Genomic DNA, 15,012 nt, shown 5'->3' with positions numbered 1-15,012 from the left:
GCTATGGGAGTAGAGTGTATATTGAGTTCTGAAAATCTTTCTAGCATTCTCTTGTGTTGTGGGTTTTTGTAGCTGTATTTGAAATGTTACCCAATAAAATTGATAGGATTTACAAAGACTTGCCTATTGTAGAACTGAGGAGTGCCGTGCCATAGACACCATTTGATACATATCTCAAGCGATTTAATTTGTGAGTTGCGTTGATATAAAAATGATTGTATCAGTGAATCATAAGTCATGTACATATGAAGAAATGAATAGGACCAAAATTCAAAAGCAGAGATGAGAGAAATTAGGAGGTCATTGAAGCAAAGCCTTCAGAGGTTATCAAGAATCCCAATGCTTTATGGGTCATCAAGGCTCGTTGCTTCTCGAACTGTTCAAGTGTGCATTGATGGAAGCGTCCAAAGGGTCTGGAGCTTATTGGGGATGAGGGCAGATCAATAATGGGAGATTGGGAGGAAGCTAGACGTTTGCAGTGATGAAAAGTATTCCAAATATAGAATTACTAGATGTTCAGCTGTTTATTAAAGCCTCTATAACTTCTCAGAAGAATCTGAAGCTGATGCAGTTGTACAGGAGCTTTAAGTTTTGGCTCATGCATTTCCACGAAGGAAAGTGACAGCTTGGAGGTAAAATCTGTATTCAAAATTGGACCAAATAATATACAAGCATCTGACCGAACATTAGGAAGAAACAGAAAATAGCAATTCAAATATCTCGAAGTTCAATTTTAAAGGGAAAGGAAAAAAAGTACAGTAATCAAGACCTAACGCTTTCTCATGTATAATTAGTCAAAATCTATTCTTCCAAAGCAGAATCAGGTCCTTTTAAGCATTCCCTCATGATTGTTGCAAGCTTTGCGCTGGCGTCGAGGCATATCTGCATTCCCTGCTTATTGGAAACCATTTTGGTATTGTGAGCCCACATCCAACTTTCTCAGATCATATGATAAACTTGCCACCATCAAATAAACTTCCAGTGGGACTTTAGCATATACCAAGCATGCAACTTTGACAAGCATATCAACCTAATTGACTTCGAATTAAAGTGTTACATCAACTACAAATACAATCTTGGAATCATAACCCACAGCACAACTCAAAGATGACTTTCATGCATTGCATTCTCCCCCTCTGAATGGTAAGATAAGTAAGAACAGCATATAATAGAACAAGGAATAAATCAGCTGACTGCATACCTCATTAATTTTTGGGGTTGACCATTCCCCCGTTATAGTTAGCTGAGTGACTTCATAGCGAGAAGGCATGCAAGCAAGCATTAAGCTTCCATCTTGGTAACTTTCTTCCTCCAAAACAGGATCAATGACTAGGTTCTTTCCAAGACAAGACTAGGCACCACAAACAGAAATCACATGTTAAAAAACAAAGAAAAAAAATCAACAAAAGAATCAAACCTGCATAAAAGTGACTGATATGGGAAGGCATTATTATAACAGCACGCAAATTCCACCGTAGATCTAAGGAAGGCATATGCTATTGTACTTATATAAATTTGATTTATTTATTTTCTAAGAACTTCTATAAATGCATTAGCAGCTTATATCACAAAATGTATAAGTAACTGCCCACATGCTATAGATATTTGAGTAGCTCAATATTTCCCTTATAGGTAAGGAGTGTAAGAGAGTGAGTTCAGACCATGTGGTACTAAACAGAAGAAAGATCTTACAAGAAAGCGTGACATTATTCCTAGTACAGTATTAATGTATATGGTTTCTCCAAAAGGTATAGTTTATAAGTTAAGGGAGGCAACTTACTAGTAAACTTGATATGTAGTTGACATGCCAAAGGAACAGAACAAATACAATACGATGATCAGAAATCACAATTTTCATTCTTTCATGTGCAATGTGCTCAAGTTTCAATTCTCTATAGGTGCATTCCTTCCAGGTTATGCATGAACAAACATCATGTTTGCAAACTAAATAACAAGCCAAATCTTTGTTCTATGCTTAATGTCAAGAGAAAGTAAAAAAGACTGGGCAAGATGAATACCACAGAGACTGAGGCGACAAGGTCATACATCATTATCCCTGCATCTGCTAGGGCAAGACTAGCACATGATATTACTACAGGAAGATCACCTGCAACCGAAAGGAAATAGTTCATTAGCAAGCAAAATAGAAATATTACTGCCTTGCACTCAACTTGAATCATTTTAGGTTGTTTATGACACAACTAACAACAGAATCAATGACTGATATGCACTGCTAATGCTAACATTAAATTGTTGACATATCTCCGTTCTATTCTTAAAAGACTTCTCTCTTCAGTAGAATTGCTTATGAACATTATACGTCTTTTTCTATCTGATTACATTATTGCACTCCATGTAACAAAAGAAAGCTGCGGAACTCTTGAAGTGCCACTGACATTTCCACATATACGACACAATTGTCCAACTGAAAACCCAAGACGATTTTCTAAGGACGCCAAAGTTGAGTCTAAGGAATACCAAGACAGTATCAGTACATATCATAATTTAGGGGACAAATGCAGCACCTCTGTATACAAGTATCTAGCCAGTGGCAGCGATCTTGTATATTGGAGAAAATCAAAGCCAAAGGTTTCACAAAAGCGGTTAAGGAATAATCTGGAAGCACCAATACATGAACAAAAACATTTATATGTACATAGGAGGAGAATATTCTTATATGAACCAATCTAAATTCTTTTCTCTGGGCTTTACATTCTTTTCTTCATGATTGTCTTTTCTTGGTAACCAAAACTTGCAATAGTTGAAATAAAACAGGTTTAAGTTCTACAAACGGAATTGAAAACTTACTGCCCCCAGATTCCAATACCAATGCAAAAACATCCACAGTAGTCTTGGGGAAAGTTTCCAATATTATTGCACCCTCCAAAGCTTTATGAAGCATTGAAGAAAACTCTTTGTGGTCTGACCCCTAAGAGAAATGAGTCTCAACATGGTCATAATAATTTCACTGACCAACAACACTAAGAAAAGAAGATGGGAAAATGCATTTACACTCATATACCTGTCCACGAGCTGGAGTGGCAAATGTTGTATAGCTGACATTGCAATTCAACCGCCCTATATCACTGTACATCATTGCCTTTTTACTCTCTCTTGGACCAAATCTAAACATATCAAGAAAAGTAAGATTGAAAACATGTTTCACATATCTATTTGCATCTTGGATCAATGCTAAACAATAATAAGTAAAAAATAAATGGAAAGAAACTGTCTGAAAAATCAAATAAGTCTATATGTTTATGGATCATGAAGTCAGTGAAAGTTTGGATTTCAAAGAGCTATACTCACACAGAAACAATGACCTTGGTATTTCCAAATTCTGCATATGCAGATCCTGCAGCAGCGTTTACAGCACCAGTCTTGAAAACTGTAAGTTACCACAAGCTTGAGTTTCTTTATGCATGTAATAATGCAAGATTTCAGCACACTTTTCAGTAAAAAAACTTATGAACAATAACAAAATTTGTACGAGCCCCGTGAGTTTTATAAGAGCATCACTTTCTGAACATCTACCATCTTATTAGTTTTAGATAGAAACTCTAATTAGAAGGAACAAGGCAACATCAACAAGGTCCATGACCACAATTTTTGGCTATTTCAAACATCGACAGCTTATAAATATGCATTGGAAGTCTATCAAGGAAGGTTGATCACCATTATCAACCGAAAATGCGTGCTATTTCTCTCTCCCTAGCCCACATTATCAACCAAAACTTCATATTCATAAGAGCTTCAAGCATACATTTCTTCCGGGATTAGTAAAACACGTCTCCCCCACATACCACCAATCATCTAAACACATACAAAAACTTCAAACCCCTATAATGGTGAAGCAAATCGACATTCAACAGCAAATATAGCCTAGTAATAAGAAAGCTTTAAACTAAAACTGCAAGCTCAGTTCTTTGCGTCCAAAACAGTTTCAATTTCACAATTGGTGAGCTGAAACCAATTCAATAAGTCCCACATTCGACACGGAAAAGAGTTATAAGTAGCATCAAATCAAAACAAAACGAAAAGCAAGAGAATTGAAGACTGACAGAATAAAGGAAGGAACTTTGGGTGGAACAGAGAAGGGGCTTACATGCAGGTCTGCATTGGTGGAATTCACGGCCATCGGTTCGGACCCAATCGACGTCGTCGTTTCGGAAGATGAGTGACTTGGTTTTCCGGGTCGTGGGGGACGGCGAGTAAGTACTCGGAGCTCCTCCAGGTTGTCCGGCCATTCGGGCTCGCTTTGGAATTTCAGAGAGGCGAAGGTGGTAAAGAGAGGTTTAGACTCAACAGAGGCAAAGACCGGAAGCTCTCTCTATTTGCACAATACTTTGGTGTCTTTTTTTTTTTTTTTGAATAAGAAAAGTTGAGGTAAGAGGGAGGTTTCCCTACACTACCAGAGTTATGACAAACCTACGAGCTCAACTCAATAGGACTTACGAAACTGGCCAGTGTCCCAGCTCAGCCCATTGGTATGGAATTATGCAGGACATTTTCTAGATTGCCCACCAAATGAGAGATTGTTGATAGCGGGGATCGAATTTGTGTGGGTTTACACCTCAAGTCCGCCCTTGCCAACTGAACCAACTCTCATTGGCAAACAGAGGCAAAGACCGGAAGCTCTCTCTATTTGCACAATACTTTGGTGTCTTTTTTTGTTTTTCTTCTTCTTCTTCTCCGCAACGAGTCCAAATGTTTATATATTAAATAAAATGATACCTAACTTTTAAAAGTAATAAAAAAAGTACGTAAATTTTTTAAAAACAGATCAACGTCATACCTCCATCTAATCTCCGTTATGTATCTTTTTACTTCTTTTACTTTCTCATTTTCCTTCTCAGCCATCGTTCCTTCTTCCTCTTGAATATTTGCATATTCAATTTTCTTCCGCCTTAGGAGATTAACCATAGAATGAAAACCTTACAATAGATCTTAGGAAGGAATATGAAGCAATAAAAGAATGCCAATTGATTATGAAGAAACAACCAAGTGGCCGAATGAAACAACAAGTTTGAATCACGAACCACCATTCCACTCAATTTCAATTCCAACGCCAAACACACACAGAAACCCGGTTAATTATTAAGTAATTATACATATTTACAATATACGAAAGCTAAACTACACTGTTGCTGTAGATTTCACAAAAGACAAAATGAATGAATAGTGGACTGGCGATTGTGCCCTCCGTGCTGTTGGTTATTGCACGCAATGAATAGTTCCCTTACTATTCTACCCTTGCCTCATGTCTTCGGTGTTGGATAGCGATCGTTGTCGGGTTTGGAATTCAGCCACTCAGATCAAGAAAAAAAAAAAAAGCAAAAGAAGAGAAAAGAAGGAAAAGAAGAATCGAAGAGAGGGGAAGATCTCGCCGATAACCGTCGGGTTTGAAACTCAGCCACTTAGATCAAGATCAAAAAAAGCAAAAGAAGAGAAAAGACGGAAAAGAAGAATAGAAAAGAGGAGAAGATCTCGCCGAGAATAGACCGGCCGGAAGGTATTTGTTTGATTTTTTTTTTTTTTTTTTTGTGGGTTTTTTCTTCTTTTGTTGGATGTTTTTGAGGACGGTAGTTGTTTTTGGATATTTTGAATTAAGTGGACGATGGTTCGATTTGTTATTTGGTGATTTGATTTGTATGGTTTTGGCTTTAGATTAGTTGTGAATGATTTCATAGAGTTTGGTCGTTTTCATTGTTTTGATGACTATCAATTAATTCCATGGAGATTCAAGGTTGCATGATGAGCTCACCACCAAATTGGAGCAGTTTTTTTTTTTTTTTTTACCCACTTCAGTACAGATATATCAAATATGGTCAAATCGTGACTTATTAATGGAGCTGAAAACGAATAGGAGAGGTTTGGTTTTCAAAGCTTATCTGCGAGATTTGATATAAAATTTCGGATTTTGAATTTTTGATTTGATGTCATCGTAGGTCGCTGGGGTGGGAAAGAGAAAGAGGAGAGATCCAAGATTGTGGTGGACTTCCGGGGGAAGGTTTGAGTTTGTTTCTGGAGAGGTGGATGCTAAAATTTTGATCGAGTTTGGGGGAGAGCTTTCAGCAGGAGAAGAGGTGTGTGTTTGATTTCGGTTTCTTTCAGTTGTCTAAAATTGTGGTTTAATTTGATTGAGTTTTGTGTCTCTAAATTTTGTGTATTTTGTATATTAGGATGTAAATGAAAATAATCTTCTTTCTTTGAGCAAATAAACTAAATTTCTTCTGGGTATGCACATATATGTATGTTTGTATACAGAGTAACTGAGACGTTTAACCATACTCCTTCTTATGTTTTAGACTATTACTTCTTTTTAAAATGGGTAGTTGAAAGCACATAATTGACATGTATAATGTTGGGTACCTTAATTGGCATATTGAAGTCCCTTTTCTTTTATGATGATTTCCAGTGTAGAGATGAAGAAGGGATATTCTTGGTATATTCAGTCAGTAGCTTTGAAAGGTGAGTTTTTTATTTTTATTTTTTATTTTTAACTCAATTCGCATATGATCATTCAAGGCTTCAAACTTCTAAATCTGATTCTCAAAGTCTTGATCTTTTGTTGCTTTTGGTTTACTTGCAGCACCTGTGTATTCAATTGGACCAATTTAGGAGTGGAGTGCCTTTTGTGTAATAAAAAGTTTCTGGTCAAGGTAAGTGTTTTGATGCCCTTGATTAGGTTTTTGTGGTTGGAGATGGTCAATTTCCCTAAGAGTTATTTGATTTAGGTCTGAAGTTGTTATCTTCAGCATGTGTGTGTAGTTGCAGATGCCTTTGATCAGGTTTCTGGGTGGGAGATAGTAATTTTACATAAAGCTTATTGTATATGGACTGAATTGTATTGTTCTTTGTGCATAGTATGAAGGAATTCCTGGGAATGGAGTAGCTTGAACACCGCTTATTATGGTGGAGTATCATTAAAATGAGATGTATTGTTTGACATATATTATCTAGAACCCCCACTTATTGTCAAAACAAAAAGAAAGTGAAATGGTTAATTGCTTTTGGGGGGTAACAATGAATACAGAAGTCATTGCCTACAATAGCTCTTTATGTGAGTGGACATAATGGGGAGTGCAATTTCTTTCTGCTGTTTCGGATTATATAGTGCAAATTGTTTCTGTTTCATATTTGTTAGTTGATTACATGGAATAAAAACCTGTAGGCTGTATACTGCTGGTATTAAAAGGAAAGTCTCTGATCCTATGTACTGTAAATATTGACATTTAGAAGATTAACATTTCTCTGGAATTTTTTATATGTTTTTGCTTATTTATTTGAATACGGTATCAGTTTGCCACAAAGAACTATTTGGTAGGTGGGAATTTGAAACACCAGTTCATCCATATTCTGCTTAGTGCTGCTTTCCTTATTCTACACTCTACATTCTAGAGTTGTATACAGAATTACAGTTGAATTAAAAATGGGTTCATAAACACACTCAGTTGAACAAGTCAAAGATAATAATCTATGGCATTCTGTACATACTAGAACTCTCTATTTTTACTTAAATACTGAGACCAAGAGAAGGAAATACATTCATGACCCTTATATATACCATAGACTTCCATGTCATCAAAAGAAAAGAAAAAGAAAAAAAAACACTTCCATGTGCTAAACTAATTAATAACATCAGCTTGGATAATGAGGTTAATATAAAAGTTTCCCTTGGATTTTTAAACTATTGTTAGTCATTTCATGATATTAATTATATCTATTTTGCTTTCCGAGCTTAATAATGCTCCTGTTGTGCTGAGAGGATTTGAATTTAGCAAACTTCAGGAAAACTATCAGCAAGTTTGTTGATTGATTGAACCAAAGTATAGAAATAGGCAATTCATTAGTCCTTGAAATGAAGGTAGTGCCCTTTTTAAATGGCTTTGTTCGGTATTTTTCTCCATTTGATTTTGATTAGGTTTGTCTACCTATATATAAAGTTTTTAATTTACTGCTGTTATAGGTGCGGACTGTTGATAGAAGTTGAGTCTCACTTTTGGCATTTCTCTATCAGGTGACATTTTCTCTTTCCTCTTTTATGTTTTTGTAATGTTGTTTTTAATCTCTAGATTGTGTTTGTTACTTATTTCATTTTTTTTAATCCTGTTCTGTCGTTTGTGTGAAATATATGTTGTTATTTGATGATTCAGTTTTCCCCTTTTTTTTTTTTTTTTGGATTATGCGCCTGAGTTCATGCTATGGTATTGTCTGTCCTTTACATGGATATGGCGTTTACAAATTATAAAAGAAATCTTTTTTTTTTTTGGCCTACGTCATTGTTCTAAATTGCATTTTGTCGGGAGAGCGGAAATGGTTGTGAAACCGTTGAAAAAGTGTGTTTCCTTCTGTTTTGAAATATTGTTTTGATATTTATGAACATTATTATTTTTAAAGCTGAATCTAAACTTTATTTTCGTGTAAATTTGGTGTTTGTTTCGGGTTCAGTGTCTACTCACTTTAGTAACAAACTGTCAACATTCATAACAACAGCAGCAGTAAAGATTGCTATTCACTTTTTCTTGCATTAGTAAGGACTTAGATAAAGATACTGAGGGAAAGACATACAGCAGTGGTATAAAAATAATCAAAGATTTGTCTATGAAATTTGAAAAGTGGTAGGCATTGACAAAAAGCCAAATATTTCTAACTGGTCTAATATTTGAAGTCTATTTATGTGAGTTATTGTTTAATTGTGCACAATAGGCTGAAGTAGACAATGGAGCTGAGGAGTATTTTCCTATGTATTAATTTACATTTGAATTCAACTTATATCAATCTTATGAATCCTGTATCAGATGACATCTATCAATGGAAACCGGGAACTAGGAGTATAACACTCGCTGTATTTTCTCAATTGCTGCGATTCTCTAAGATTCTCAACTTTCCGGTCTCAATTTATCAAACAATGAGGATTGGTTTGTGCTTCAGTCTAAGGCAATGAGAATGAGGTAATTTTACTTGCTTTTGGTTGAAAAACCCGATCATATGATCGCATGCCTAATTTCAAGGGCCCAAATGGGACAAAGAGAACGAATATACATTGCATGTTGATAGGATTTGGTATCATTTGGAACTATATATTCACACTGCACAACTGGTATTAAGCATGAAAATGAACTATATATTGGGTTGGGTTCATTTGAAATTTGATTACTGAAAATGAAGTAAAGGTGGAGTCTTTTTGTTTTGTTTATTGGTTTTTATTTGTTGGTTTTTGAAGGTATCAATTGGAACTGTCGGAACTGTGTAAGAAAACTTGGGAGGAGAACATAATTGTGTGTCTGGAAACTGAATATAGGGATATGACTAACTCAAATTAATTTTACAGTCGGATTAGGTGGAAGTTTGAAGGTTCAAGACTTGAATGCCATAATACGCATCTTTGGGATGCTGAAAACATGACATGATGTTTCCCAGTCTATGACTTAATGTTTAGGAATTACGAGTTTGAGCTGTAGCTTGCTGGTTATATATTCATGGGACTGATTTGCTTTCAGTGTTCTAATTTGTTATTTTGTGTAATGCAGCAAAGGGTGACAAGTTGTTGGCGTCGCAAAATGCAGAGAGCCATCAGAGGTGTGTTATCGGCTTTTTTGTATCTTAAATTGATTGAGAAATATTCATTCTGTTAAATTGTTTGTTCTCTTTAATAAGCGCTATATGGGGCGCATATCTGTGTTTCCCATGAATTCATTTCTCTACATCTTTTTACAATGGTCTCTTCAAAAGAAAAGATATGGTTTTAGGATGAAGGCAAATTTAAAATCTGTTGAAAGGAAGGTAGAAATAACTGATAATGAGTATGCATAAACTAGGGGTCCCATCTCACGAGTGCACTTAGTGATAACTTAATACTACATTGTGTGGCTGTCTTGCTCAGGTTGTCCAGCAGTTCCAAGAATTGTTTTGGAACTTTGTTCTTCATTTATATGATGTGCAATCTTTGTAGCAAGAACTAATTTGCTCATCTAATTTTCTTGCACGGTGTTCCTGTGCAAGCTCGGCAAACACCACCATTGTTGCAGTACTTTGTTACTATAGGGAAACTCAACACTTTTGAATCATTGGAATTGTCACGTTTGGTTGTAAATCAAAACAAGAAGCATCTTTTGGAGAATTGGCTATTTGAGGACAAGCTTGAATGTAGCGAAGAGCTAACTTTTTCGATAATTTCAGGACGACAAAGTTACTAGATGAAGAAATTGAAGAGGACGAGATGTTCTGGAATCAGGAGGCTCTTAAAGAGGTAATATTTTTTTTTCTCCTCTTTCTTTTTTCGAAGTTTTGTTTACTGTAATTTGTACTACTGTACACTGTTTGTAATTTACGTTCATGAATGGATATTGTGGTAGGAGGAAGAAGATGATAACTATGAAGTGGAGCTGAAAGTTGTTGATTTGTTTGATAATGACTTGGTTAAAGATGTGAGTTCTCTTCTACCAGGGTTCAAATTGTTTACTTTAATTTCGAGTTTTCTAGCATTTCAGAGGAAATATGTGAGTTGAAATTACCTCTATCGATTTGTTTGTGCAATTGATTGGGAACTAAGCTGTGATTATTTTGAGCTGACGTCGACAAATCTTTTCATTTCCTTTGATTATGTATTTTACAAACTTAATAGCTTATACCTGAAGTCACCAACTGATGTGTATAAGAAATTATGCTGATTTTGGGGGTTTTACTGATTTTGAATCAATTTGGCACCTTACAAATGGTGAGCAATGTTCAATTAGAATTTAAGCTCCAAGCATACAGTGCTATAGTCAATGCTGATAAGGATTGCCTAAGGATCTGTTAGACCCTATTTAAAATTTTGACATCATAAGTGCACTTATGATGTCAATCCCTATTTAAAATTTAGAAAAACCTCAGAAGTGAAATGGAGCATTTGATACATGCATATAGAACTTTGCCAAAAATACCAATTTACATATTAAAAGGTTTTCTGGTGTGCATGCATTTTAATTAGTACTTGGAAATTGGAAGTACAGAATATCTCATGCAAGGCAATAGATTGTGTTAATATTAATTATAGCTGGCTTAATACTATCAGTTCCTAAGCTGGATTGAGCGATGCTGTGATTTGGTGTTGAAGCATCTTTCAGTCATCCAGAAACAAAGGTATGTTGCTACTCTCTTAATACACTATTTGTCTCTGTCTCTCAAAATGTACTAATGCATATTATGACTCTTCTAGATGCTGATGAAAAAAGTTGATGCATTGATGAAAGCCATGGAGCAGAGTCTGAAAATAAAGAGAGAAACCGTAGCTAAAGATAAAGAAGCTGCAGCAGCCAAGGTGGATGCTGACAAAAAGAACAGAATTATAAACTCATCTAAGAGGTTCTAATTACTTTTCAACAGCCTCAATACCATTCTTTCCTTTTGTATGATGCTTCTGTAGCAGCATCCCTTTCAAATATTAAAATTTTTCAGATCTGATCACCTGAATATATGATTGATTTTATGGTTTACTTCTAATTGCTGGGGGTAACAAAAGCATCTTCAATGTTTGGTTACACGAGATTTATTGAAGATAATGTGGAGATTTAGTCTTTATGAGCAATGTGTCCTATTATGATCATACGACAATAATTCCCGCAGCAAAGTTTCAGCTTAATGACAAATTTAAACCCAGTTCGTTTTTCTGTCCAAGTTTATGTACAAAATTTGGGTTCCTGTTTCTTTAAAGTTTTATTTTGGGTTCTGATTCTGCGTCATTTTGATGCGTCAAATCTGATATAACTCCCCTAGGTCCACTCCTTGATAAGACTGAACGTTATTTCACCAAGGTAAACTCAACCTCCTGTGCAAAAAATTTAAGTTCATGTATTTTGATTATCGATCTCTGCATTCTTCCGTGACTACAAAGGAACTCCATAAGAAAGCTGACTGGTAAGATGTCTTCTAATATTTATTTATTATCTGCTTTGCCTACATTTTAGATAATAAGCTTCTGATAGAACACTTGGAAATGAAGCGTACTGTTGAAAGGCCAACTGTCGACAACCTTATCTGGTTTGCTCACATTTTAGGTAATAAGCTAACCTCATTAATTCATGAACAGCTAATATATGTTCTCAAGGTTTTCCATGGTAAAATTCAGGTTTCTATCATTTTTGCAGTAAATAAGCTAATACATAGATCATAAATCGGTTCTATCATTCTTTTCATGCAGAAAGATATGAGAAGTTGAAGTTGGAGATTGTGAATAGAAAGAGCGAGAATGAAAATTTAAGGCAGAATTCATCGACCAAATTAAGAGACCAGCTATTGACCAGCATTGCTCTTCAGCAAGCAACACCAACACCGACTGAACATTGTATTCAATTTATAGCTTCATTAAAGTACATACATCAAGTTTGATCTGAAATTCTCAGTTTTGTATCAATCACATTATCATCTATTAAACCAGTTCCCGCGCAAGCCGCGGGCAACTATTGCTCGTATAAAAGTAAAATGAGAATGGTACTGTTCAATGAATAGTACTACAGTGACCTGCCCGTTTTGCCCCTGCATTCTCTTTGCCTTTTTACCTGATTGCCCCGACAGGTGTACGTCTTCATTGGCTTCCGAGGCTTTCCGCGTGGCTCTGTTTCCTTGCTCCACGAAGAGAGAACAATGAAAGAAAAATCAACAACTGAAATCGTGCCGGACACCACTACGAAGCTGAATTCCAGATTAGATGAGTAGAAAATCTGCAGAAGAGAGAGTGAGAGATAGAGAGGTGATATTCAGGAAAGATAGAGAATTCTTGCCATTCTTCTTTTATGTGTGTATAACCAAAAAAACAAAAAGGAAAGAAAGGAGCCCTCCAGCTCGATCTCTCTCTCTTGGCCATCGTCCGGAGCTCCGCCTCCACTCACCCAGCCAACAACTTCCGGGAGTTATATCATCCATGCATGCTGCTTAATCGAGGCCGCCTAAAAAAAAACACCATCAAATTGGCTCTAATTTCTGGTGAAATTGTCTGCCAGTGGTAAGGGAAGCTGATTTGGTCAAGTGGATTTTCTACTTTCTGGGATTTTTTTGACACACAACAAAAGAGAGGAGACGAGATGAGGGACAAGGGGACTGGAAGAGTATGAATCTGGGTATTTGACTGTTCAATGCTCTGCTCATTGAAATATACCAAATTTGTGGGAATTTGAATGTTCAAGTGAATTGTTTTGTTTTGTATTTTCATTGTCTTCCCTTAATTTTATATCACTTTCTGAGAAAGTTTGAAAATTTAGAGTTCTGGGTTGAATTCATACGAATTCTGAATTTGAATTCGATATCTTAATGCATGTGGTTTTTGATTCTTGCTCTGTTTGGATTTTGGTTCTGCTTGCATCAATCCCTCACATTAGATATTTGCTTTTTGATGGTGGGGATGCAATTTCTGTTATAGGGTAGTCACAACAGTAGGTAGATTTCACCATCATAAATGTGAAGCTATTGTCCGTCAGTTTTTGGTATTGGCAGCATTGAGATTTGGGACTGAGTCAGATCGAAGTGGTTTTCTTCAACTTTGGTATTCGCAGCACAAGTGTGAGATTTGGGATTGAGTCAGTTGGATCGTAATCGAAAAGAAAGAGCTTTCTGCTGTATTCTTGGAGGGTGAAAGAAGGAACAGAGGAAAGACCTCTGTGTTGTTTTGAAGATTTGATAGTTTAGGTTTGGATTAGGTGCGAATGAGCTGATATATTTTTGTTGTTTCTCTTTCTGTCGCGTGAGGACAAAGAGTGGAAGACGAAGAACTAGGATTTCATCAAGGCTGACAAAGGCAAGTTGTTCGATGTGATCTTGGTGCGTTTCTCTTTCTGTTTGTGATTGAAAGTTGAATTCAGATAGTGAGTTTGCTATGTTTATGCTTAATTAAAAATTTCGCTAATATGATTGATTGAATAAGGAAAACGATTTCTGAAAAGTGTATGGGAAAATTTGAATAGCAATTGGAGTGGATTTATGTGTGCACATGATGAATCTAAACTTTTGTCAAAAGGTGTAAACTCTTTATGAATTCTCAGACAGATTAGGAAGAGAAATAATGGTTTACATGGATGCATGTTAAAGTAAAGTTAGGAAGACGATTTAGTAATGTATTAGAGTTTGTGATTGAAATTGTTTATTCATGATAAGGTTTGTCTGTTGGGTTATTAAATTGAGTGTTGGACCACACTGTTTTTGAGCTTATTGCAATGTTAGCTGGTATAATTTCAAGATTTGTTTGCTTCGTTGTTATTTTCATATTATTTTTTTTATACTTTCAATTGAATTCATAGATCCTTTCTTGCATTTCTATTCTTAAAAGCAGCTTGCATGGCAGATATGTTAGCAAAAGTAAGTGAGATTTCATCGTTGTTCTTTTGCGTGAAGACAGAGAGTGAAAGATAATGAACGTATTCTGGATCTGCTTAAAATAGGAAGAAGTAGGATTTGATCAAAGGTGATCTTGGTGTGTTTCTCTCTTTGTCATTGAATTTAATTGTCTAATTTCAGAATTTGGATTCCAAGTCTGATGAAAGTTGAAAGCAGATAGTGACTTTGCTTTGTTTATGTTTAATTAAAAAGTTCCTTAATACAATTGATCGTAGGAGGAACAATTGAAACCTTGATAAGATCTGCATTATAATTATGCTCATTCATAAATATATTATAATTATGTTTCATATTGTTTATTCACATAATTATGTATTGAACTTAGCAGTGATTTAATAGTCATTTTGATGCCGTATCATTGATTTTCTACAATTTCTCCTTAGTTTCTTGGACTATTCTTCATGCTAAGTTGGCTGTTGTAACAATTTCTCCTTCGTCGATGAAGGGTACTTGCGCTTATAATACTAAAGGCTTTGGATCTTCCCGGAAAATCTCAATAGAAAAGTTGATTCAATATGAAGTCCAATACTAAAGCCTTTGGATCTTCCCGGAAAGTCTCAATAGAGAAGTTGATTCAATATGAAGTCCAAACTTCAATCAGCACTTTTTCTCCATTTCATTCATAATAGTCAACCCCGCAGC

The 15,012-nt window shown here is 35.6% G+C and overlaps 1 protein-coding gene and 1 long non-coding RNA gene across 7 annotated transcripts; one reads left to right on the top strand and one right to left on the bottom strand.

The window, feature by feature from the left end:
* Positions 1-626: 626 nt before the first annotated feature.
* LOC133713400 (exosome complex component RRP41-like) lies at positions 627-4,352 on the bottom strand. The gene is made up of 7 exons (XM_062139406.1): positions 4,106-4,352; positions 3,310-3,388; positions 3,023-3,125; positions 2,809-2,929; positions 2,019-2,107; positions 1,202-1,351; positions 627-891 (listed from the first exon to the last, which is right to left on the bottom strand). Exons 1-7 carry the CDS (start codon positions 4,245-4,247, stop codon positions 802-804), a joined length of 774 nt encoding a protein of 257 aa, XP_061995390.1. The 5' UTR covers positions 4,248-4,352; the 3' UTR covers positions 627-801.
* A 932-nt stretch (positions 4,353-5,284) lies between these two features.
* On the top strand, positions 5,285-14,320 carry LOC133714065 (uncharacterized). 6 transcript variants are annotated; one of them, XR_009848419.1, is made up of 14 exons: positions 5,296-5,512; positions 5,949-6,086; positions 6,419-6,471; positions 6,593-6,662; positions 7,970-8,020; positions 8,802-8,954; positions 9,534-9,582; positions 10,183-10,252; positions 10,359-10,430; positions 11,060-11,127; positions 11,204-11,349; positions 11,761-11,798; positions 11,952-12,041; positions 12,185-13,316. It is a non-coding gene; the product is annotated as an uncharacterized LOC133714065 (long non-coding RNA). The 6 variants fall into 6 exon arrangements; XR_009848416.1 differs by adding an exon at positions 14,306-14,320 and having other exon boundaries at positions 5,285-5,512; positions 11,204-12,041; positions 12,185-13,797; XR_009848421.1 differs by adding an exon at positions 6,868-7,867 and having other exon boundaries at positions 5,288-5,512; positions 11,204-12,041.
* The last annotated feature ends 692 nt before the right edge of the window (positions 14,321-15,012 follow it).

Source organism: Rosa rugosa, chromosome 6, assembly GCF_958449725.1.
Source record: "Rosa rugosa chromosome 6, drRosRugo1.1, whole genome shotgun sequence".
NCBI lineage: Eukaryota > Viridiplantae > Streptophyta > Magnoliopsida > Rosales > Rosaceae > Rosa > Rosa rugosa.
Note: the sequence above shows the minus strand (reverse complement) of the source record. Positions and strands in the feature narration are given on the sequence as shown.